Below are 23,664 nucleotides of genomic sequence, written 5' to 3'. Positions count from 1 at the left end.
TTCTAGTATAGGTCTTACTACACAAGCCTTATAGAAAAGATCTTCTCTGTGCTTCTGCTCCAGCTTCCCCTACTTACACAGGCAATGATTGAATTTAAGCCTTTGCCACAGTTGCTGTTCATTTACTTATCCTTAATGATCAGCTAAATCCTTTTTAGAATCATCATTTTGCGAGATATGCCCTGGCTGTGCAGGTATGGTTTATGCTCTTTGTTCTCAGGTTCCATATTTGGATGCCTTAAGAAGTAGTTTCTTTGGATGAGCAAAGTTCCCAGCACTCGCACAGATTACATTGTGTGACTTTTCACAAACTATGATGATAAAGGTATTCAGTAACAAACACTGGCTCTTTTACAGTGTGCAGCATTGGGAGACACCCAAGCTAGCTCTAGTTTGGCTGCCAGAGTCTGGCTGTAGTAACACAGACTCTATTTAAACTAACTCACTTTATTTCTGAGCCTGGAGCTAGACTGAGTTCAAAGTGTACTGTGTGGTGCAGCAGTCCCTACTGTGAGGTAGGTACCTGCAGTGAAATACGACGTGAGTCTCAGCAGAATCTCGGCTCTTGCTTGCTTTTGTGAGTGTAGGTGAGAGGTTTAAGTAGCTTTTAAATAAGTATAGTTCAAGTGGTGATCCAAGATGCCTTAGTTATATTTTTTAAATTCAAGCATCGCCTAAAAGGAAGGCTTGAGTTTTAATGGCTGTAGAGGAGCATGAGTGATACTGGCCACTTTTTGTCATATGATGTTGACAACTGTACAACAATATGGCACGCTTCCTTGAGCTGTAACATCAAAGTATTTTCATGGACATTTGAGAATTGTGCCTCCTTAAATAGGGGTGTAGTTTCAGAAGTTGCCAATGGATGTTAGGCTTCAAATTTGAGGCCAACTAAAGCCAAGTTTTTGTTCCTAATTTTACTTCAGAGCACAAAACTAGAGAGAATAGCTTGGTCATTGAGTCATGGGCTGTCATGCAATAGAAACTTAGCCCAGAGCAGTCTGTAGGACGTTGACTCTGCACATCTCCGTTCCCAGGAGGCCGCAGAATGTATCATATGAACTTTGTAAAATGCCAGCAACTGCAGCCGTAATAAGATACTGGAAAGGTTTAGCAGTGCTCCTAGATGATGCTAGGGGAGCAGAGCATGTTTATGCTGCAGAGGGATCCGGGGAGGCATAGAAGGACCTTCTTCTGACTTGGCAGGAAAATTCCGTTCTTGACCGCAAGTCTGCTATGTCTTTCCTGTTCCCTCTGTGTTAAATCAGACTGCAGACCATGATGCTTTTCATTCTTCTTTAAGGTGACTGACTGTCAGTGCTCAGAAGATTGTAAAATTTCCAAAGGAGCCAATTTTGGAACCCCAGAATGAAAAAATTCTGGCAGATAAACAGCAGTAGTCCAGGGTGCATTTATTAGAGTCTGTTGCAGACAAACAGATCAAAATGTAGCGATCATGTCATCTTGCAGAAATCAACAAACTGGAAACTGCAAAGATTCATATCACAAGCTGACATTATCACCAGCATCTTGTCTCATAGTTCTTCTTGTGGAATTGTCAGGCTTCATCTTAACATTACTGAATGTCCATCTGGTTGCTGCCAGTTTGGTATCTTCTGAGTGCCTTGCACGTCTGTTGTTATTTCGTAGTAGCCATGATAGGGCCAGGGCAGTGCTACACAGCTTTGGGCATTAGAGCATAACGTGGGTGTGCGAGCAAGGAAACGCTCGCATCCCTCAGCTCTGTCAAACAAACACATTGCAATCAAAAGAGTCAGCACCCACTGATGAACTGGAGTCCTGCTTTTCCCTTGTTGCTTGTTTTTCCCTATCCTGTATACTGGATGACTTTTTCTAGATTTGTTCATTATCTTTGTTTTACAGGCACACCAATTCATCTTCTCAGATGAAATACTGTGGCAGCCAGTGTGGCTGGGGAAGGTGCAGCGGTCAGTGCTGGAGCTGGCTGTTGCTCAGGTAGCAACCAAACATCCAGCATGTGGCCTAATTTCAGTATAGAAACCCGCTCACTCTTGGAAAAGGAATTACAATGCCACCATGTCTCCTTGCAGACAGGTAGAAATATAATTGTTCTCAGTGAATCAGCATTTCCCTTCCAATACTGCCAGGGCTTTATGACATGGTGGTCACGAGGTATTGTCAGCTGAAACTCTGCGCTCGGGAGTTTACGCCCTCTCTTCTTTGTAATGCATCTCTTCAGCTATAGTCTTTATGGCTGTCCTTTTTCAGTGTATCTTCACTATAAAGGCTTGCCTGTAAAAACTTTCTGAGTTAATTCCTAAAAGTCTCCTGTAATACATAAATGACCTTATGTTTTATTCTAGTCTCATCCCTCCAAATACACGTTCTGTTTTCTACTGTGATATTTCAATTTCATGGCTGCTAAATAAGTTGATAAAAAGAATGGAAACAAAGCAATATAGCTAGAGGAAGGTATAATTATTGCAGTTCTTTTTCAAGTAGTTTCGGTGGCATTAGTGTAATCTTTTCATTTTTGAATGAGAGCAGAACCAGCTGTTTTCTGCTAAGTGTAAGAGGTTCTCACTGCTTCCAGTATGGTAATATTGAGGAATGTTTAGCTGTCTTTTTTTTTTTTTTTTTTTTTTTTTTTTGAAGACTGGCGTAGCAATAGGAAGGTCATCCTTGTGGCTAATTGAAAAAGCCTCCATAAAGTACAAAGCTCTATAGAAATTGTAATTACAGGAGTCTTTAATGTCCACATGTATTGCAGCATGTGGAAACTACTTGTAAGACAGAGTCATCCTTTAGTTTTGAGATTACATTAAATCCCAGAGCCTGTAATTATATGCGTGTTGCTGGCAGGAGCCCACAGTGGGTTGATTGTGTTCATTGAACGGTGTTGTTATTTGTTGTTTCTCTCCATAAGGTCTACAGTCGTATTGGAAAGTGCTGCGCAGTTTGCGATACCTATTCGTCTTACTAATTCTTCTGCTTGCAGGGCACACAAGTTATCTTGGTTGTGATTTATTTCATTATATTTTGAAAAATTATAGCTTTACAAATTATCCATTTGGAAGATAGAAGGACAAATTACTAGTAACACTCCTGAAAGAAAGCACCCTTTTCTTTCATCATAAACTAAGCCAAGAAGATGAGGCATTGGCACACAGACGTACTAGAAATGAAGGTGTAGCTGAGGCGGTTCACAGACTGTAAGTTTCTTGAAGAGACTTTGTTCTGAATTCTCAGCTAGTTGCGGTTATACCTGAAATTACCTTTGAGAGACTGGAATATAATTGTGCTACTAAAAGTTTCTAATTTTTGTAGTACATGCAGTGTCTTCGTATTTTATAATTGCCTTAAGTCCTTTATTTTTAAACAAAGATTTGCGGTTAGGAAAGCCTTAGAAAAGCTGAACAGTCTGTTTTGCCAGCAATTGAAATGAGGTTAGGAATGAAAAGTCTGAGCTGTGCTACATATCTCAAAGGTCTTTTGAGGATAATTTCTCCGTGAAGAGACATCTCTCAAACTCTCTGTATCAACACAGTTTTACTGAAAAGGACAGTTTTAATTTTTGCCAGTAATTCATATGGACTGGTAAGATGTAGCGTTGTTGTGAAGCTCTTGCATGGGACTGCTGTAAAGGATAACGTAGGGAATGGTGTTCCCTACGTTACGCTAGAGGGTAGTGTGTACTGGAGAGTTATTTTCTATAGGAAAGGTATATGTTCTGTTACCTTTAATACTACATTATACATTTTATGAAATATGTTGTAAAATGAGACTTCTATTTTTAAAATTAATTAAACTATGATTCTTTAGCTATATTATAAAATGCTTTAGCAAAAAGACATCCGAGAATATGGCAACACTGACTGATTTTGCCACCAATTGTTTACTGAACCAAAAACGCTTGCATTGCTGGGAGCTTATAAAGTAGGAGTTTTCTATCCAGAAAGCCCCTTAAATTATTTTTTACAAATTTGTTCGTATGCAGTTTAGCTATCATATTCGAATAATGCCACAGCAGTGGTGTTTTGGCAGCTTTATTCTTATCATCTGTTATCAGCCTCAGCATAAATATAACCTTGCTTTCCAACATGCCGTGCCCTCTACATGAAATGTCCTCCAAGAATGATCCTCTGAAGCCAGCTCACCTTTTACTTCTTTTAATGATCTATAACTCCTTCTGCTGCACAGTCTACCTAAAATTGTCCAACAGTGTTCTAAAACTGCTTAATATAGCTAGGCAATAGCTGCTATTATTGGTTTAATAAAAACATAAATTAAAATATCCTCCAAATGAAACTGGCAAGTTGTCTGTATTGATAATCTTTGTACTTGGGAACAATAAGATTCTTTATTACTGCTTCCTTTTTATTCCCTCTCTCTATAGCAAAGTGGAAACTTTGTGATAAAACAGTATCCATTGGAAAATGCGTGATTGACTAAGCCTACTGTTTCGTGGGAATACATCTGCTGTCCTTGTGATGAAAAATGTTAAGATTTTGTTCTGTTAAGACTGAAATTTGTTACTTTGCTAGTTATTCATCGATATGAGAATATATAAAGAAAATAGTTAAATGTTTCACTTTTCAAAACAGAAGTATTCATAAGGGCATTTATTATTTTCAGAACTAAATCAATTAACTTTTTTCATATGCTGTGAAGTAATGTGGTAGTGCTTGCGATATCTTTTCATAGTGATGGAATAAAATATTCAGTCGTGCGAAATCTTAATGCAAGATATGGTAAGATGGAAAAGTGTTTTTGATCACGTGAGAATTGTGGGTGTTTGAATGTGATTTGGAGGACCAAGATCAAAAAAGTCACTTTTCTTGTATATAGAGTAATGATCCTATTCTGGAAGCATGTTTTTGGCTTTTATGCACTTTTATTTCCTTAAGTGCTTATAACATTGAGTTATTCAGTTGTGTATAGAGGCACCAGATTTGCATTACGTTGCATTATGGTAAATCACTGCATTTACCTGGCTGAATTCTATGAATGCACATTACGCTGTAGAGCGTTGCCAGTTATTTTTTTTCAATGAGTTCCTCCATATTCAAATATCAAAGCAAAAAGAGAAATTCCATGTGGTTTGCAGTTTCAGCATTCTGGATTCAAAATATTTTATCTCTCTTTTCTTATCTAGATGGATCCATTTGATACCAGTGTGTCTTCCTGACACACTAACCATTTGGTATCTGTTTTTCTGGTTGCCATGAGGAGGCTGCAGTTCAAGTACTTTATTGTCGTCTTTGAGCCCTGTGGGTTAGCTTCCTAAAGGGACTAGCTCCTCAGCATGTATCTCTTTGATCGAATGAGGCACAACGTGAGGGTAGTCTGTGGTGTGTTCCCTACAGGGTAGTGACTGGCAGCCTTGACCCCGTAAAGAAAATACGGGCATGCCACATCTGAAAACAATTCTAATGGGTCATTGCTGCAGCTCGCAGGGACAAAGCCTTCCCAAGGTAAAAGGACAGAGGGAAATCTAACTGGTTTTGAGATGCTGCTCACTGTGTGAAAGGAATTATATGATGTGGTGTGTGAGTGGACTTTGATCAGGAACTACCTTCTGGTTATATATTCTTGTTAAACAGAAGGGTGTATTTCAGTTAAATTTTCTGGATAGAAAATGCATCATTTTTGGTGAACTAAAACTTTTCCAAAACACAAATTTATATTGTGCTAAAGCTATATTTTTCATTGAATACTGTATTTTCACAGAAGTTTCCTGGTTGCTTATAAATGCCACACTATCTAAAGGTTAAAAAGTTCATGACACAGGTTTTCTATCCTGTGGGGAATTTTAATAGATTTTTTTCAATACTTTTTTTATTCTTTTGACTAGTGTGATCTGATAGAGATCGACCAGAAGATGATGTGAAATCGGATACGTATACTGTCTGTTTTGTCATATGGAAATAAGCTTCTTTCAGATAGTGACCTTCTACTGAATATTTGTGAATATAAACTTAGTTGATAAAATATTTATGTATTATATATATTTTAGAGTTAATAAATAACCATTCAGACTGCTAAAGAAAAGGAGTGCAGCAATAAAAGTGATATAAATTAAAGCTATTGTCCAAAAGGATGAAAAAAGAGGTTTTTACAGATATGCCTTGAGAAAACAGTAAAATTTGTAGATATGTTAATTAATAAGGAAGCAAAGCAAACAGTAAAGATTTTAAGGCATGTTATAGACTATAAGTAATCTTTCAGTATATCTGAAGATTTCTAGCATCTCTTGATATTACATAACCTACATCTTTTCCTCCTCCTTTTTTCTTCCTCCTCCCCCTTTCTTTCTCCTGAATGACCAGTCAAGTCTATCTGCAAGGCTAAATAACTGGTATCTCAGAAAAACCTGGCTGACTTTTGGAGACTTCAGACAACAGTGGATATTTAATAGTCACAACATGCTTAATTTGGTAAAATATTCTGTACGGTTAAGAATATCTAAGATGTACTTAAATTCATTCCAGACTCAGGACTTTGGAAAAGAACAGTTCTGGCAATCCTGGCGGTTGCTGTCCTGCAAGAAGGTGGTAAAACCGTGAACGACATGAGTAAATATGTTAGAAATTGTTCCAATAACTGGTTTGTCTTTCCTGAGCTATTAAAAAATAGAAAAAAAAAACAGTAGATACAATATATCATTCCCTTCAGTGAAGTACTTGAAGTATGAAGTCTTTGAATTTCTCAAGCAAGATTTCATAAGACAAATTTGCACATGACCTCCTTTGACAAGGATTGAAAAATTGTCCAAAGAAGCATAAGCAACAGTAATGGTATTGGCTTGGTTGGAAGTGGCTATTGCTCTGCTTCAGAGGCTATTTAGCATTTATACCAATAATCTAGAAGCAATATTAAACAATAGAATAAGCTTTTTGGATCAAGGACTATGTGTTTTCTCTCTTAGTAAAACTTTGTCTTACCCAAGTCTGCTGCTGTTTTCCCATATGCATTACTGTTTCCATATTGTTATTACAGTTTTATACGATTTTACATAATCAGGTTGGGGCGCAGCGTGTACTTAAACACAGGCTTAATTTTTTTCTTGTGTCTAAGCTCTATGTTTTGCCATCTCCTAGCTGCCTAAATGCCTCTACTGAGGCAGCTGAGCTGCAGATGCAACCTAAGGCATGGAGTGAGGCCCCAAAGGCAAGCAGTCAGCAGTTCTTTCTCGTGGTGTAGGTACAGCCTCTTGCAGTTCTCTGACATCCTTGAGGATTTCTGCTGTGCAAAACTGGGCTCTGAAGGAGAAAAGACAGAAGTCAGTACTAGAATGAAGAGCTGTTCACCAGAAAATGCCCCCTTTTGAAGGGGAGGGAGGAAGACTGTAAGCTCACCCAGCTCTGAAGCTGGCAAGTAACGCAAGGTTTGTCTCCAAAGAGATAGGAGCTGAGACCCATCTGCCTGTTGTACGTGCTGCTGATCCTATGCTGTCTTCCGTGTCTGTTGATCAGGAAGCGTCAAAGAGCCAATGTTAGGCAGCTAAACTGTTATCTAGCAGTATGTTTTGGCTACTCCTCAGGTAATGAGAGGTGCTTAATCAGGTCCATCTGTGCCTGCCAAGCTTTGTGGCATCAAGGGCAGGCATCTGGCAGGTGAAAAAAAGGACTAGTATCCAGCATCCATATTATTCCACACAAAAGGATCAGCAAGTTCAGTTTCTGCACCTTAAGCCTGCAAGAGCCATGGTGGAGTGGGCCTGTGTGCTGATGTCGTAGCCTTGTGATTGTCTCTGAATCAACTTTTCCAGGGAAAAAAAGAGAGAAAGGAAATTTGATACAGGCTGATATTAATTGGTATTATTTATGTCAATTCCTGTTACCTGAGCAGGACAGGACCTGAGCAATTCCTGTTACCTGAGCAAGAAAGAATGATGGCAAGTTTTCTCTTCAAAAATCATAGTGGCAGTGTTGACCGGCAGTGAGCCAGTTATTCTTTTCTTGATTTCGTCTTTACAGTGGGACAAGAATATATGACACCCCCCTCCACACATATACACGTGATAGTCCAATATTTTCCATTTTCTTTCTGGACTGCTGCATTATGCTGGCATAAACCTCCACATTCTTGCCTTGGTGCCCCCCTCCTTGCATGTCCTGTCCATCCCTTGTCAGGAGTGTGTAGTTATGGGGCTGGAGGGATCAGCCCACCACTTCAGGCACATCTGGTTTTCCACTGGCTGGGTTTTACAGCTGTTCGGAACAAGAAATTCTTCAAGAGGTGATAACAAGGTTGGAGAACAGATGACTCGATCGCCCCTATCTGGTTTTAATGACAGGGAAATAAAATCAATTTCTACTGGGCCTGTCTAGGCAATTGCAATTATGCTGATGGAATGTTTCACCTCTGCCTTTGAAATATGACTGTTGCTATAACCAGTAAGACAGAAATAAGAAAAACAATTACTAAATAGTGAATTGGAATACGTTAAGAAAGGCGATGCTGATTCAGTGCAGACTGGGCAGGGAGAACGAAGCTGTTGCAAGTATTAGCGAAGTCCTTATCTTCTCCTAAGTTGAAGTTGCTGAAGTAAAAAATGTACACCCTAACACTAGATGATAATATTATATTTGTGGGTAAAAGGTGCCATAAACTAAACTGACCAATTTTGAAACAGGGGCAAGTGAATGAAACATAGAATATAGGAAGACAACATTAAATATTTTATCACCGAAAGGGAGCAGAAGTCTTGACAAAGAAATTATTATGTAATGAAATTATTACAGAAATTATTATGTAATCTATGTAATGATTTAAAGGAGATTATCTGACACAGCTCTTGGTTCTTGTGCAAAAATTTGACCTAACAAACTTCATTTAACTTGGTTTTGTTTGTTCACTCTTTTTTTAGCATCAATGTGGAGTTTTGTCTATTAGTAATTTTTGACTGGTGAAGATGGGATGGGGCTCTTGCTAGGCAGTGGGTTCCACTTCGTTGTTTTCTGAATGAATTGTTAAAGGCAGGTTAATTTGATGTGTGACTAGAGATAAGAGACTATAAGACACTTGGTGAGCTGAAGAAGTCTTAGAAAATAGTGCAAATGGCCCAATGTTTGCGTGGGTCAGTTAAGAAATACATTTTAAGATGCATAAAATCGCGTCTCTAGTGAGGGGAGAAAACCTGATTCACTGTTATGTTTTCTTCACAGCATCATTTTATTTATTTTGATGTGATCAAATGCTTCATGGTCCTGCCCACATACAACAATCTATCACTTTCCTTCTACTCTCTCCCTCCCGCTGTGGTCTTTGCTTCAGCTGCTGTAATTTACTTGTCTATAATTGTCAGAAAGCTTTTCTGATGATAGAGTCAGCCTTTTCTTACTGTAAGATTGCATCTTAAATATGCTTTGATTAGAAAGTATTTAATTTTAAATGGGTTCCTTCTCACCTAGAGCTAAGATTTCTGGTGTCTTGTCCTATTTATTCAGAGGGAACTGTAAGGCACATGAAAGGCGTGAGGAAAAAGAGAGGAAAAAATCGCTACGTTTGCTGAAATGTACGGCCCTTTGCCTGGTGGGGAAACCACAGCTCTGTGCTCAGTGGGGGAATGTGAGAGATCGTAGAATGGCTCCCTGTAATCCCGGTGTCTGTTTTATGCTGTTGGATGCTTTGTAGCTTTTAAAGAAATACTGCTTTTTAAGCCATTGACCTCGTCATGCAGGTGGTGGTGGTAGTAGTAGTAGTGAATGACACAGCTTTGCTGGATGACATGAAGCTGATCTCTGCATCAGCCAAGAGGAATTAAGCTTTGTCACTCCCCACTGGGGCTACCTTTCTTGTGGTATGCGCGCGAGGAATTCGTCTGCTTGTGCTGCATTCACCAGAGCAGAGCCCCGAGCACCCTTTCGCAGGGAAGGCAGGCAGCAGCAAGAATGATAGCTGTCTCTTTTAAATGCCGTTGTCAAATTCTGAGGAGACTTGCTAAAGGTAACGTGCTTTCCTTGTTATTCCTTCAGTGGCTCTGTGGCAGCATTGCATAAACACAGCTACCGCTTTTACTTTTAAATACGACTGTCCTTACAATTTACCGTCAGGCAACAAAGACCTCTGGCTACAGAAAGGTGTAGGGGGGCTCTTGCGGTTAAAATCCTTAAGCGTCCCACGCTGTGTTCAGGTTAGAAAAAATCCGATAGGTTTGTGTTTTCTTTCTTCTTTTTTTTTATTGCTGAAGAGAGGATTGTTTTAAGTCAAGCGCTAAAGTTATTATGGGATGTAATTGTTTTGCGTTTGTGCTGACTGCTCAGAGGAGTCTCGAATGGGTTAGTGCATGCCTTATGTTACTGGGAGCAACTGACAGTGCTGCACAAGACCTCTGTCAAGGATGAGTTTCTGTTGTTTTGTGTATAGTATCTATAGTCTTTCATAGGCTATTTCTATGCCTGCTTTAGATGCCAGAGCCAAAAAATGTTGTATGCGATGAAGTACGGATAGCAGCGTGTGTTTTTGCGGGGCTGCACTAGTGTGTCGCGCTTGGGAAGTTAATTTGCCTGTTAGAGAAGTGTGTGTTTCATGCTACTGCAAATCTTTGTCGTCTCTGGTTTTATCACTCAGAACTTGAAAATACTACTTGAATCTTGCTGTGAGCCCTGTCCTGATTATTAAAGCAGCTATGAAAAAACCTATTTGATGAGACACTTTCCCCCTTCAGAAATGAACATAATGTAGTTTTTTAAAAATACTTTATCTTTAAAAGTGTGTGTTAATATTTGCTGATAGTTTTTCCCCTTCTCTCTGTAAAAAGGTTTTTTGGTTTGTTTTGGGGTTTTGGCTTGTTGTTCTTTTGGTGGCAGCTCCCAACATTATAGCACCGGTGTATGTTTGCAAATGAGAAGCTTCTATATTTTAGTGTTGGTACTGGGAAACAGTTAATGGCCATTACTGTGGAGCTGTTAACACATCCCTATGTAAATGAAACTATTTATACCAGCCTAGCTTGAATCTTTGATTATTCAGCATTATAGCTCAAAATCGATTAGAATTTTACTTTGCAGAAGCATGAAAGAATAAGGTGCTAAAACAATGAGCTCAGGAGTAGGAAAAGAGAAAAATATCAGAATCAAACTTATATAATGCATATTCCTATTCTTTTAGATTGCCGTATGAGGCCACCTTCTTTAATACAAGTATGAAATTAAATATTTATTAACCATCCTTTCCTCTACAGATTTGCTTCTCTTTCAAATCTATGCTGGGTAATGCCTATTTTTTCTCATATGTGTAAAAGGTTTCTATTTTGGTAGATTTATTTTACGTTTATCAGATTGAAAGTCAGTGTTTTCTGTCACTGCTTTTGAGTGGAGTAACCTTTTTGTCTCCTGGTGTCCAAGAGAGATTTGGGCACAGCAATTTTCTGTCTCACTGATGAGAGTTGTTCCCCTTAAGTACAGTTTCCTCTGGAATAATCAATATTCTTATACATCATAGCCATCTTAATTTTTTCACCCTCCCATCATTCAACAGAACTCTTTTTTTTTTCCTTTGAAATAATCATAACTTCCTTTGGGACTCCTCGCTCCTCCCACTCCCTCCCAATAGGCATGGACATGAAACTATAGATTTTTTTTTAAAATTAGTGTGCGTTATGCTTGTCTTACTATTAACAGTTCATAAAAAAACCCTAGAGGTATGTTTGTATATTCTTCTGTAAGCCTTCTGCATGCCAGGTTTGAGTTGCTGTCCTAATTCATATGTTGCTGAATTTTCACTATTTTGGGTAAAACCTTTGTTGTCTCCACTAACTCCTCGATTCCTTGGCCCTGGTTTCTTGGCCCTCAGTCTTCTCTTGCTATATCTGATAGTAGCTTCCTTTCTGTTGTAGATTGCATAGATTTTTGGGTTTGGTGCTTTCATTTGTGAAAGTAATTTTCCTTTTTTTGAGTCCTTTTCCTCAAAATTCTGTCTCTGCTAGTGTCTGGTCTTCTACACTAATGCTGCACCTTTTTGCAGGCCCCAGAAATCATCTCTTTACTCTCTTTCAGGCCTTTCCACAGTCAAAAGAAATAAGTATGCTACACACTTGGTTAGTGTCTTGTATTTTTAATAAATGTTATACATGCAGCTAACTGAACATCAAAAAGTGGAACTCTGTTTTCATTAATTTGTGCATGTCATTCTTCCTGCCTGTCTTGATAAACTAAGCTTGTAACTTCATTTCTTGTCCTTTCAGATAAGGATGTAAACTGATGTCTCATCTGGGCGTCTGGAGGCTCTCCAAATGCATTTTTTCCCGACAGAGAGATGTTCAGGCAATATTATGTTTCAGAACAATTACACTTCCGTCTTCTTGTGCTTCATCTTAACCTTTTAAAGCAAAAGGCAGAGCTCTGTCTCTTTGGAGTGTTACACAGTTAAATTTTTATCTGAAAAAAAAAAAAATTTCTCTGAAAGCAGAATCTTGAAGTGTTCTCCATGTATTTCAAAGCAAAAATACCACATAATTTTGTGCACTACAGCGTTCACTCTAAAACCTGCTCTCTGGCCCACTGCTTCTCTTCTTTCCCTTAGGCGTTGAAGTCAGAACCTGCTGCGTTAAAACACGTGAACTTGCACATCTTTTGCCCTAAACTTCAATATTGTCTGTGGACGTGAGCACTTCACTTCCTTCCGTGTCCAATATCCTCAAACTCCCGCCAGTTCAAGGGCACATCCACAATGCCCCAGTCTTAGTTTAATATATCAGAGTTTCTCATCTCCAGCCATACCTCCCTTTATCTCCTTTTCCCATCAGGTCCCTCGCTGAAGGCTGAGAACCTCTTGATTCAGTGCGTGTGCATTGCCGCCACCACCAGTCTTTCAGACTTCTGAAGGGGGCCAACAGCATCCCTGCTTCCCTAAATACTCCTCCTGATTTCCCCCATTTGATGCAGCCTCTCCAGTTCAAAGTCACTCGGTCTTTATACATTTTAAAATCTGCCTGAGCTTTTCCTCACCATTTTCCACTGAATTAGTTTCACTGCTTCCCTTCCTGGTCCTTCTTCACCTCTGCAGCTGGCCAGCACATTCCTTTCAGGCCATATTGGCTCTTTTGATACAATGGCTGCTGTGTCTGCTAAGGTTGCTGTACATTAAAGTCTTTGTCTGTATTTTCGTTGCATCAGCTCTCCCTTCTAGCAAAATATGTGGCAAACAAGAAGCGCACAATAATTATTCCTGAAAGAGATTTAATATACTACAAGATTAGTTCCTTTAAGGTATATTACTCTTTTTAGTACCTCAATTGAGTGAGTCCTTATTTTGGAGGTCAGTACATTTTCAACAAAGAAATAGCATGTTACCAAGCATACGTGAAGCTCCATGTTTCTATCTATTAATAAGCAACTGTGGAAGAGAAGAATTTTTTTGTTTGATGATGCAACTTTCAAGAAGGATGCCTTGTGAGACAGTTGTCTTGTACATGCTGAGGTATGATGTGAATTTAGATCATAATCTGTCTATCTGGTCAAGAATCAAACACACATGTCCTTTTCTCTGCAACAATGTGTTCTTTCTGTGATACTTTTCAGTTACAGGTTTTTTTAATATCAGCCAAAATGGTTATGGTGAGTGGGAGTTTGTGCTGTAGTTACCTGTTTCTTCATGCATAAATTTCTGATGCTTTTACATTTGAGCTGAAATATTTCAGGCTTAGTCTCTGTTTATCTGTGGTTATCTATATGTATTTGGGGTGGTATATATGTATGGGTTGTTTCAGCAATGTTGAAGTAAGAGTGGCTGAGCAGTTCTGAAGTGAAAAGGTATCTTCTCTACCATATTCTCTACCAGCTACTAAGGTTTGCACTGAGAAGAGGCTTTTTCATTTTTAATCTATTCTGTTAATTTTTTATCTCTTTCCCACCCCAAAAGAGCAAGGTAAGCCAAAGAACTGTTACTAAGAATCTGAAACAGTAGCCATTTCTGTGGCACTTGCTATGAGAAGACTGGGCTCACAGAGAATGCTAACTTATATTTGGACCAGTTAAATATAAGGAAGTGTCACATTTGAAGTTGTAAACACAAATCTACTCTTTATAAAGCTGCTTGAATTGCAGAGTGTTGCATTGTACAGTTGAGAAATACTGGAATTTTTTCCTCTAAGTTTATTTCTGTTGCACTTTGGGCACTGAGCAGTTGCCGTGCATACCAAGGAATCTGTGATACTCACTTAAATTGAATTTACCTAGTGAATCAAATTTGAAAATTTTATAATAATAATGATAAGTATAACAGTGTGGTGTAATAGTGAGAAGTTGCAGAAATATGTAAGCTAGTTGGGTTTACAGCTAAAATAACCACTTTGTGGTTAAAAAATTACCTTACAAACAGTGCATTACAAAGCCCTGGCTGTTAATGTATGTATGGACAAGTTAAGTTTTTGCTTAATTAGTCCCAGGAACAGGTCTGTTAGGAAGCTGTGCTACTGCGTTTGTCTGCTGTGTAAAGGTGCTTACAAAAATATATTTCTTGTTAGAGGCAGGAATGCATATTTTTTAATATACCCAGATCAGTAAAGTTATTTTGGATGGTATTATAATGGAAACAGAATAAGAGCTCTCAGATAAAGACATCAGCTGCTGTTACGCAGTGGATAGTATAAGGAGCTGAGCAGTCTGCCTTTCACCTGTCAAAGCTTTATAGTGTATCTTCAGGATAATTTATCACATACTGCACATACAGATCCTTTCTGCAGACAGATTTTTTTCTGCTCCCAGTATGTTCCCAAGGCTGTGAGATAAAGCAGACCTGAAAAGCAATATGGTACACTCCAATTTATAAGATGGTCAGCTATCTAAAAACTTGTTAGGGGCTAAAGTATCAAAGGATAAACTCTGAATGTAGTAGAGAGCTGGATTCAGACTATATTTTGCTTTCTGCACAAGCAACTAAAACAGGAGCAAACCCAGAAATTTTTCAAAAGGGTAAAATTAAAATGGTGTTGAGGGCTTCAGAAGGAGGCTATCCAGTGTCTTATTCCGCACTTTCCAGTGTTCCAGAGAATCAGGTTACTCTAACTGTTAACAGCAAATTGTGAGCATGTGTATTATTTTCAAAAGAAATTCCAACTATTCTTTTGCTGTTTATAAAAAAAAAACTAGTTTACACTAGTAGAATTGAGTCAACAGCTTATTTTGAATGAAGTAAAAATCTCAGGAAACAATATCTGTGAGGACTTTTGAACATAGGTTAGGTCCTTGTCTTTCTAAAATTAGTCCTGAATATTCAGGAAATTTTTAAATGTGCTGACAGGTTTTATAAATAGATAGTACATGTAGATAAACTGGCCTTGTGCATTCGGTTGGGGTTTTGGAAACGTGCTTTGAGGTTTTCATTCTCAACACACAGCTATCCAAAGTGTCCACGTTTCCAAATTTGTTCCATTATATTTCTAAAAATTGCTTCTGGTTTTACTTGGACTTTTTCTTGGTGAAAGAATGAAGAGTGGAAGCAAATTTTGGAAACCTCCTTTTCAGCTAGCATGTAGGTACTTTAGGGTCAGCTCATGCGTTGCAGTCCTTGCTCAACAATGGCCATTGGCAGATCATTCATAAGAAGATAAAAGAAAGTCCGTAGAGGAGAGTGATAGACAAGTCTACCAACAAAGGAAGTTTCCTTTTTAACATTACTCTTTATTTGCAGTGAAGTAAAAAGAATCCTATTCCTTGGGAATTGTTTTTTTTTTTTGTTGTTAAAAAATTCTTATGGAAAGCATGTTTTTCAGATAAGGAAACATAGCCGTGCTGTATGTCACCCAACTGGTCATTGGCAGTCTGGGTTAATACTCAGGCCCCCAAAGTCCTGTGTGTGCATTAATGGTTAGGAAAAGTTACAGAAGGCGGTGGAGACTATGGTAGAAGTGAAAAGACTGCATGATTATTTTGCTTCTGGATTTTTTTGTTCCCCATCCGGTCTTTCTGATTTGCACTTAGAATGCCTTTAGCCTAAGCGTTTTTAAGAATGCTTAAATGGAAATGGAAGTTTCTGCCTTATGATAGCTGAAGGAGAGGGACAGAGATTAATTTTTCTTAGGAAGATGTTCCTTCTGTAATTGCTGTTTAGGATTTCCAGCACTGCGTATGTATAGAACAAAAAGAAGCAGATTTATTATATTTAATGAGCATTAGTCATTTGCAATATTGTCTTTTTGTTCAAAAGAATTCTTTGATCATATTGTTGTAAGAAATAATAAAGAGAGGAAAAAAGAATTTTTTCTTCTTCAGTAAGCTGATCATAGTTCAGAAGTTCAAGCAACATTTCTTCACCACTAATATATTCAATAAATGTGAAACTATTTATTAATTATTCAGGGCACTCTAAAGTACAGTGGTACAGTGGCATACTAACCAATCTGTGTGAAACTCTTGACAGAAATACAGACATAAAAATACTTCCCAAATCAAGCATGTAACACTTAAAGTAGTAGCACTGCTGCAGTGCCAGTGATCTAAGAATGTGCATATGGCAGGAATTCAGGAGAGAAATTATATTTCTTTTTAGTTAGGCTGATGTAATTTGGTGTAGAAGCCTGTCAGGTGTGGAAAAGGAACCACAAGCAATTATATAAAGAGATGGTAAGTGGCTATTAGCTTTCTGACATCGATCAGGTATTAGTAGCTGGTATCTGATGTAACAGGTATGGTATCTGTCACATGTATTAGGTTTAGCAATCATTTGAGTTTGCACTCCCAGCATGTTTGCACTTATGGGAATTGGGTCAGTTACACAGGTTCTCTGCTGAGAACTTCTTGCAGGGTTTCAGCATGTATCTCTGACTTTGTACCGTGGTCCCCATCTGTAACATGGGGATAACAGTACTCCTCACAAAAGTATTCTGAGGAAACAAGAAAAAAAAAAGGATGATTATATTGTAGTTTGTAGGCTCTCCAAAAATTAACGATGAATTTAAGTTACTCAGAATAGTTGTTTATTGATAAATGGTGCCAGTTTTAATATGACTGCAGATGACTCATTTGCGCCATAAATGCTGGAACCCCAGTGATGGCTCAGAGGTGTGATCACATGCGCATCTTTTCAGGAATGTATCAGCATTGGCACAGGATAGAAGTGCTTTACAAATGTTTCATGAGTTTATCTTCAGTGCCATTGTCGTTTTTAACAGTTTTAACAGGTTACGGGACAGAAAGTCAAAAATACTCAAGCATTTCGTGTCCGTTAGGAGCTGCGAGGAGGTGCGTGCCTAGAGTGTGCAGAAGGTCCAGAGCAGACTGGAGCCAGACTTGTCGCTGGTGTCACAGTGCCTGCTTTATCAATGACCTTGTCCAAGCCTTTGAAGCTGTAAAATGTTTTTGTTTCAAAGATTGGGAGCACTTATTAGGCACAGGAGGATAGATTTGGATAATTTTGCCAGCGTGCAAAATTTACCCTTCCTTGCTTTTCTCCTAAGCCAGACGAGTCCTGAGCGAGAGCGTTCCATCTTTCTTCAACCCAGACTAGCTCTTCTAATTACTTCAAATGCCTGATTCCAGTGAAGGGTGTCCCCAGAACTGCTCAAATTAAGGTGAAACATGAGTTTAAAAGGGAAGGGGGACCACCGATAGCATGGAGCTGAGGAGGGAAGACTATGATTTTCATGGGCCTTTGCTGTACAGTCCCGCTGCCAGGGCCACTTGCCAAACTGGGCGAGCGGGAGACGCATCTGGGCAGGTGCCTGGAGGCCTCCCCTGCGAGAGGAGGGCAGGGCGAATGGGAACAGGAAAGAAGAGAAAGGAAGAGAGGGGAAATGAGGGGATGACAGCTGAGGGGAAGGAGGGGCATGAGGGAGGGCCGAGGTAACGCAGCCGGGAGGATGGTGGTTGCCAGCGAGGCTCTGGAGGGGGTGGCGTGACTCAAAGAGAAACGGTAACCCAAGCTGTTAAGGATTAAATGGTGGAGCTTAAAAACTGATCTAAATGTTAATGTTTTACTGCCCATAAAGTTAAAGTCTACAGTTACTCAGTAGCACTTCCTTAGAAATTTTAGGAGCGTAATGCAAGGGGAGGTGGAAGGTGGAAACAGGCCCTAGTTCCTCACATTGCCAGGCCTGGTAGCAAGGGGAGCCAAACTCTTTAACGGGTTTCATATAAATGCTCAGTGTGGGGTTCTGCAAGATCTGAGATACTCCATGGAATAAGCGCCTTTTGGGCAGGTTTCAGTGTTTCAGCTTAATCTGCCTCCCATAACGGCTCTGGAGAGGAAAGCCTGGTCTGCGTTTCTGAGTCGCTGCTGCGGTTGTAGTGCCAGTGTGTTTCTGTCAACGTAGGTTGCACCACTTCTCCAAATAGCTAGAAGTCAGTCAACGAGAGGTAACCTGATTTCTGCTGGGGTAACTGCATTCCCGCTCAGCAGTTTTGCTAGCCTGGCAAAGTCTGCCAGTGGCTGTGGAGTTTCCATGCCCTGGTCCCCTGCACATCGCTGTACGATGGAGCTAGGTGTGACACATGCACAGATAGTCTTCTTGTGGAAGACTATCCGGAAATACCAAATTCAGTTGAGTTGCTAGCAAGAAGAGTGGATTTTTTTTTTCCTTAGGGGAACATCTAGATGTTGACTTTTGAAGTAATTGGAAGAATTGAATATAAAACTCTTTAAAGTGTTAGGAGCATAAACGGATGGGACCTTCTGCACCGTCAAACTGAGCCTCTTGTTACCCCAGGCATCATGTCGTTCTGTCACTCTCACAAGTGTATCGAGTGCTGTTTTAAAGATGCTTGCCTTTTTTGTCTCCATTCTTCCTTTGGAAGGTTGCTTTAGAATATCATTCCTCTCATATTTAGTAGCCTTTAAAAACTCTTATCTTCCACATGTTTTGCCCCGGGCAAAGGTTTAAAAAAAGGCTTCCACCTAAAGTGAAGAAATTCTGGAAGTTATGATTACAGAGAAAGGGAAAGTATTACGTATGTCTCTGTTGCAACATCTCTGTTGCAACATCCTATTACTTGGACCTATGTCCAGTTTTTATTAATGCTTTTGGGTATGGTGTATTTATTAGAAAAGGAGGCTTTCCAGGAAGTGTATTGGGGCATAAAAGCTACTAAAGAGTAGTGGATTGAATACAAAGATGCAACAGCAGGCATATGGGGGGGGGGGGGGGAGGATTAACATATCATTTGACTGACTTACTCTACCTCAGCTTCTCAGTGTAGAATAGAGAAAGATGTTTAGCAAATAGCAGCTATTCAGTTGACTGAACTACCATAACATATTAGTAAATGTCACAGATTAAAATATAGTTTAAATCCACAATACTTCTCAAGGAAACATTTACACTTTTGATGAACTAGGATTTGACAGCCGTGTCTGCCAGATGAAACCGTTTCCCATGTTTAGATTTCTTTTTCGGACATCAAGCATGCGTTGTGATCCATCAGAGCCCAGTGCAGATTTGTGAAGTACTGGGGGCACATTTTTCTCACCTATACCACCAGCTGCTTATTATTAACAAAGATGAAATTTCCTGCCACCTTATGAGGCTTCAGTTAATATATCAATCGTCCTTTCAGCAGCCAAAAGGAGTGCTCATTTGATTATTTTAAGTTTTCCAGGGACACAGTGAATGACTTTTTTTCTTTAATAATATGCCTGTATGCATGCACATAAATTTCTGTACGCCTAAGATCTTTTGATGTCGTTGTAGCACCTGTAGTCAATACTCAATTTTGCTGAAACTAGACGTAAATTATTCACAGTTACTGTTCCATTGAGCTAAATCTAGTTAGTAACTGGGAGAAAACATAAAATGCTGAGTAAATAGGTATTTTTAAAAGTAAAATTGCCAGACAAAAAATTCTTGAAAATCAAAAGAAATAGTGCATTTCAAAGAGTAATAGACATAAACCTTAGAATTGATTACTGTTTTCTCAGCGAACAAAAAAGAATAGAGAAAGCAGGAATTCCATGTTAGGTTTTATTTTGCCAGTTTAAAAAAATTGCAAAGAAGTGAGCTTTCGGTGAGGGAGAGGGAAAGAATTTGATGCAGAATTCCTTGGGATGTTTAGCAGCCCAGAAGATGGTCTTGTCACATCTCATCTCCCTTTTCACTCTAGAGCTGTGTAACACAGTGATAAATGTGCCTGGTTGCCACTTTTATGCAACATTGTGGAGTTCCCAAGGCAGCAGGGAAGCATTCCAGATGCCAGCAGGAGCAAGTGGAAGTTAGGTTGTGCATTAAGAAGCCTTTGAACTCTCTTTGTAGAAGAATACAATTCCCTCTTCTGCACTCCTGTATTATGGCCTATGTCAGGATGGTTCAGGTAAGGCCACCAAACCAGCAGCATCAGGAGTTTCTATGAACGTGAGTCCGAGCTTCACCTCTTATGTGCATATGCCATGTAATATTGAGTAGCAGCTGCTCTGTGTTGGCTGACAGCTGCATTGAGATAGTAACTTTACCCCTGGGAATGAGACTGACTTCTCTTTTGTTGCGTCTGTGACAGTAAAACAGTGTGGAGATCTCCTTTGCCCAGTGACAGAAAATCTACATCCTCACTTAGTCCCTAGAGAAGTATGGGTGCTCGTTCTGGTCATGCTGTAAAGTCTGTCCATGTTCTTTGTGAGAGTCACAGTTTAAATGGACTGAGAGTTCAGGCTGATTGAATTGGGATGCAGTATACTCAGTATTGAGCTTTGTAGCTGCCTCCAAGATTTTAATTTAGCCATGGGTCAAATAGTAGGTAATAGTTCTATCCAAGTCAATTGCTTCTTTCAAGTGCGTGTTTCAGATCTGCTCTGTTCTGTACTGCTTTTCTTTGCCTTTTTTCTTTCTTTTTATTTGGGGGGGGCGGTCCAAAAGGAGCACTGGTGGATTTGCAAATAAATATCTAGATAGAAGAGGTAACAAAAGCAGTAGTGAATCCAGATTGTCTGTTCTTCGTGGTTCCCCAGCAGTTTAGGTAAATGATCTCCAAAGCTTTTCTGGATTCTGGCGTTGGATGGCAGGGGAGGTTGGAGGTTCTTGAATGGTAGAAGCCATTCACACATGGACTACGTATGTTTTGAAATGGTTTGCATGTTGTAGCTGTACAGATGCCACAGTCTGAGAACCCGAGATTGATGTGCTGAGGCAACAGTTAAATTTGCCAGTAGTTCCAGCGATGACCTGGGTAGGTGAATTAAGTGCATCCAGGGAACAGCAGGGGTGTATAGGTGACTTTTAAGTTAATGTGGCAGATTCTTATTTCTGCTACATTTACTTTTAAAATAGAGAATTTCCTAGTTGGTTATACCAGGAAGAATTAATAAAATACAAAAAGTCAGGCCTATAAAAAGGGGAAGTATGCTAGCAGCACCAATTCTGCGTTTGGTGATTTTCTTTCTGGTGAAAGTTTAAAGTCAAGTAGTTAAATGCCCATTATGAATAAAAGAATCCTTTTTTTTTTTTTTTTTTTGTCTATGAATTCTAAACTGGTGCAATTCTAAACCTGCATGGTCTTGATACTGCTAAAAAACGATGGATAGCTGCAATCTTGCTAGGGAGAAATAGGTCCATTTCCATAGTATTGCCCCACAAAGAGTTCCATTCAGTACTAATGTGCTTTCTGTTCATTCACTGCTTGAGAAGTTTCTCTGTTTCAAGTACTGATCAGGAATTTACTCTGAAGCAAAAAGATTATTGTAATGAGCTTTTCTCCCCTCTTGTATTTAATCATAATTAGTCATAGAGTAATGAAGTGAGCAAAATTTCCTCTGATATTTTCACAGCGAATGCTACTATCCACGTTACCATAAAATGGGACTAAGAGAGGAGTGATATTATTAGCAGGAAGGAGATTACCTTTATTTTGATTTAGAAATAGAGAATAGGGCAAGCTAAACAGCAAAGAAGAGGAATACAGCTCTGAGCACTGACATTTTAGAAGGAAGAGGTTTTGGTAGGCCAGTGATACTGCTGAGCAAGCATTAGGTTCTAAAGTTTTCTTGAGGCTTCAGGAATACCTTATTTGAACTGCTTTAAATAGAAAAAATGATTTCAGTGAGGTTTTCCTTTTTTTTCCCTCACTAAACAAATATTTCCATTAAGGGACTTAAGAGTGCACATAGATCATTGAAGTCCTAGAGAAGTTCAATACAGCCTAAACAAATAAGCTCACAAGCCTGTATTTACTGCACTGTATAAAATCACAGTTCATCAGCTGATCGTGGGCTAGCTGCCCATCAGCAACAATGGCAAAGTCGTTCAGAGTAGCCTCTCCCTCACTAAAAGAGCGATACTGGCTGGCATTTACAGTGGATTCTCCTAATTTGCCTAGTTTGTCCCACAGGGATTTTGCAAACCTGTACTGTAAGCAATACCAGCTTGATAGCGTGTTTTGACCATTGTGTTTTCAGGCATTGGAGTCACTTATTAGCTCAATAAGTTTTTCAGATTTCCTTCTACTTTATCAGTATGGTTTTCTACTTCTGAAGCTGACAAATAATAGATTTGTCAGCTATCTGTTTGTAGTATTTTGCTATATTTTGCTAGGGAATCAGAATATGATTTAATTTTCCTTCTTGAATATTAATACTTGATGTCCATTGTGGTTGTTTGTGAGTTACAAAAGAAAAAGAATACAATAATTTGAACTAAACTCATCATGTTACTTAACTAAAAACAAAATATCTTTTCATATAATCTATTGAAGGTCTATGCCACCAGTTATTGGGACATCTAATGCCCTGATATCTGGAGCTTATGCCTTAACAGATGGAGACAGAAAAATATTTGCTGATGTCGAAAGAATTATGGTGAATAGCGAAAGGATGGACATGACACAGCCTTTGTTCAGAAACAAGCTTTAGGACTGGCAGACTTAGGTAAATGTTTGCTACAAAGCTGAGGATGTGATACCAAGTACCTCTTGCAAAATTATCATTAATAGTGTACAAACTCAGATGGCAAATGACATCGAGAATATCCTTTATGCAATCTGAGTGAGGATGTCAACTTGGCAAAGCTGCATTAAATTACGAAACTAAGTACAGATTCAGCAGTCTGAGTTAAACTATTAGGAGTTAGAATAGTTTAGCTAAGAATTAGACTAAACAAATGTTATTCTACATGTGGTCTGTGGACTACCTGATAGTCCATGTACTGCTTTTGAGGGGTCTATGAATGAAACCAAGAAAAGCAAACCTAAGTTCAGCACTTAGTTTTCACTATCGTGGAAATATTAAAGCATCTGCAAATCATAAGAAGTTGAAAAAGCATAGAGAATGTGTGGGTGTAGGAGCATATATGGTGTATACACTCAAGCATGCAAAGACCATTGTACTGAAACTGGATTAAAGATAATGCAGTAATTCAAATTTCAAACAATTGCGGTGAAAGAAAAGGTTTGCAGAACATCAGGCAGGAATAATTCTGAATTTTAATTTCCTTAAAGGAGTGAGATAAACGTAAAATCTAGAACGGTCATGTTTTCTGAAACCAGTCGCATGTGAATTGTTACACATCTGTGTAGAAAAGGATCAAATCAGAATTTGATTCCTCTGCCTGGATGAATTTTTACTACATAGATCAATCCTTATTTTTAAAAAATACTGTAATATGACAATCAATCAGTGTAGCAGGACACATGAATAGTCTCAAAGTCCCGTTCTTTATTTGAGATCTAAAATTTCAAGAATAAGAAAGTAATCATGGTTGTTCAGATTTGGATGATCAAGTAAAGTAAAGTAATTCAGGAGGTAACTTTACAGTGTATAGGA

The 23,664-nt window shown here is 38.9% G+C and overlaps 1 protein-coding gene across 6 annotated transcripts in view; it reads left to right on the top strand.

The window, feature by feature from the left end:
- Nucleotides 1-23,664, top strand: part of GRIP1 (glutamate receptor interacting protein 1) — a 349,131-nt gene that overhangs the window by 175,867 nt on the left and 149,600 nt on the right. The window contains exon 1 of one of the 6 annotated variants that reach the window (XM_009671745.2): nt 9,737-9,933. The exons of the other annotated variants lie outside the window; for them this stretch is intronic. Coding sequence (XP_009670040.1) covers nt 9,879-9,933 — 55 coding nt within the window. The 5' untranslated portion in view covers nt 9,737-9,878. Of the gene's footprint in view, nt 1-9,736; nt 9,934-23,664 lie in introns of those variants that run through there. 6 annotated transcript variants of the gene reach the window in all.

The sequence above is a fragment of the Struthio camelus genome, chromosome 1, assembly GCF_040807025.1.
Source record: "Struthio camelus isolate bStrCam1 chromosome 1, bStrCam1.hap1, whole genome shotgun sequence".
Classification (NCBI taxonomy): domain Eukaryota; kingdom Metazoa; phylum Chordata; class Aves; order Struthioniformes; family Struthionidae; genus Struthio; species Struthio camelus.
The sequence above is the reverse complement of the archived record's forward strand: the minus strand, read 5'-3'. Positions and strand labels throughout refer to the sequence as shown.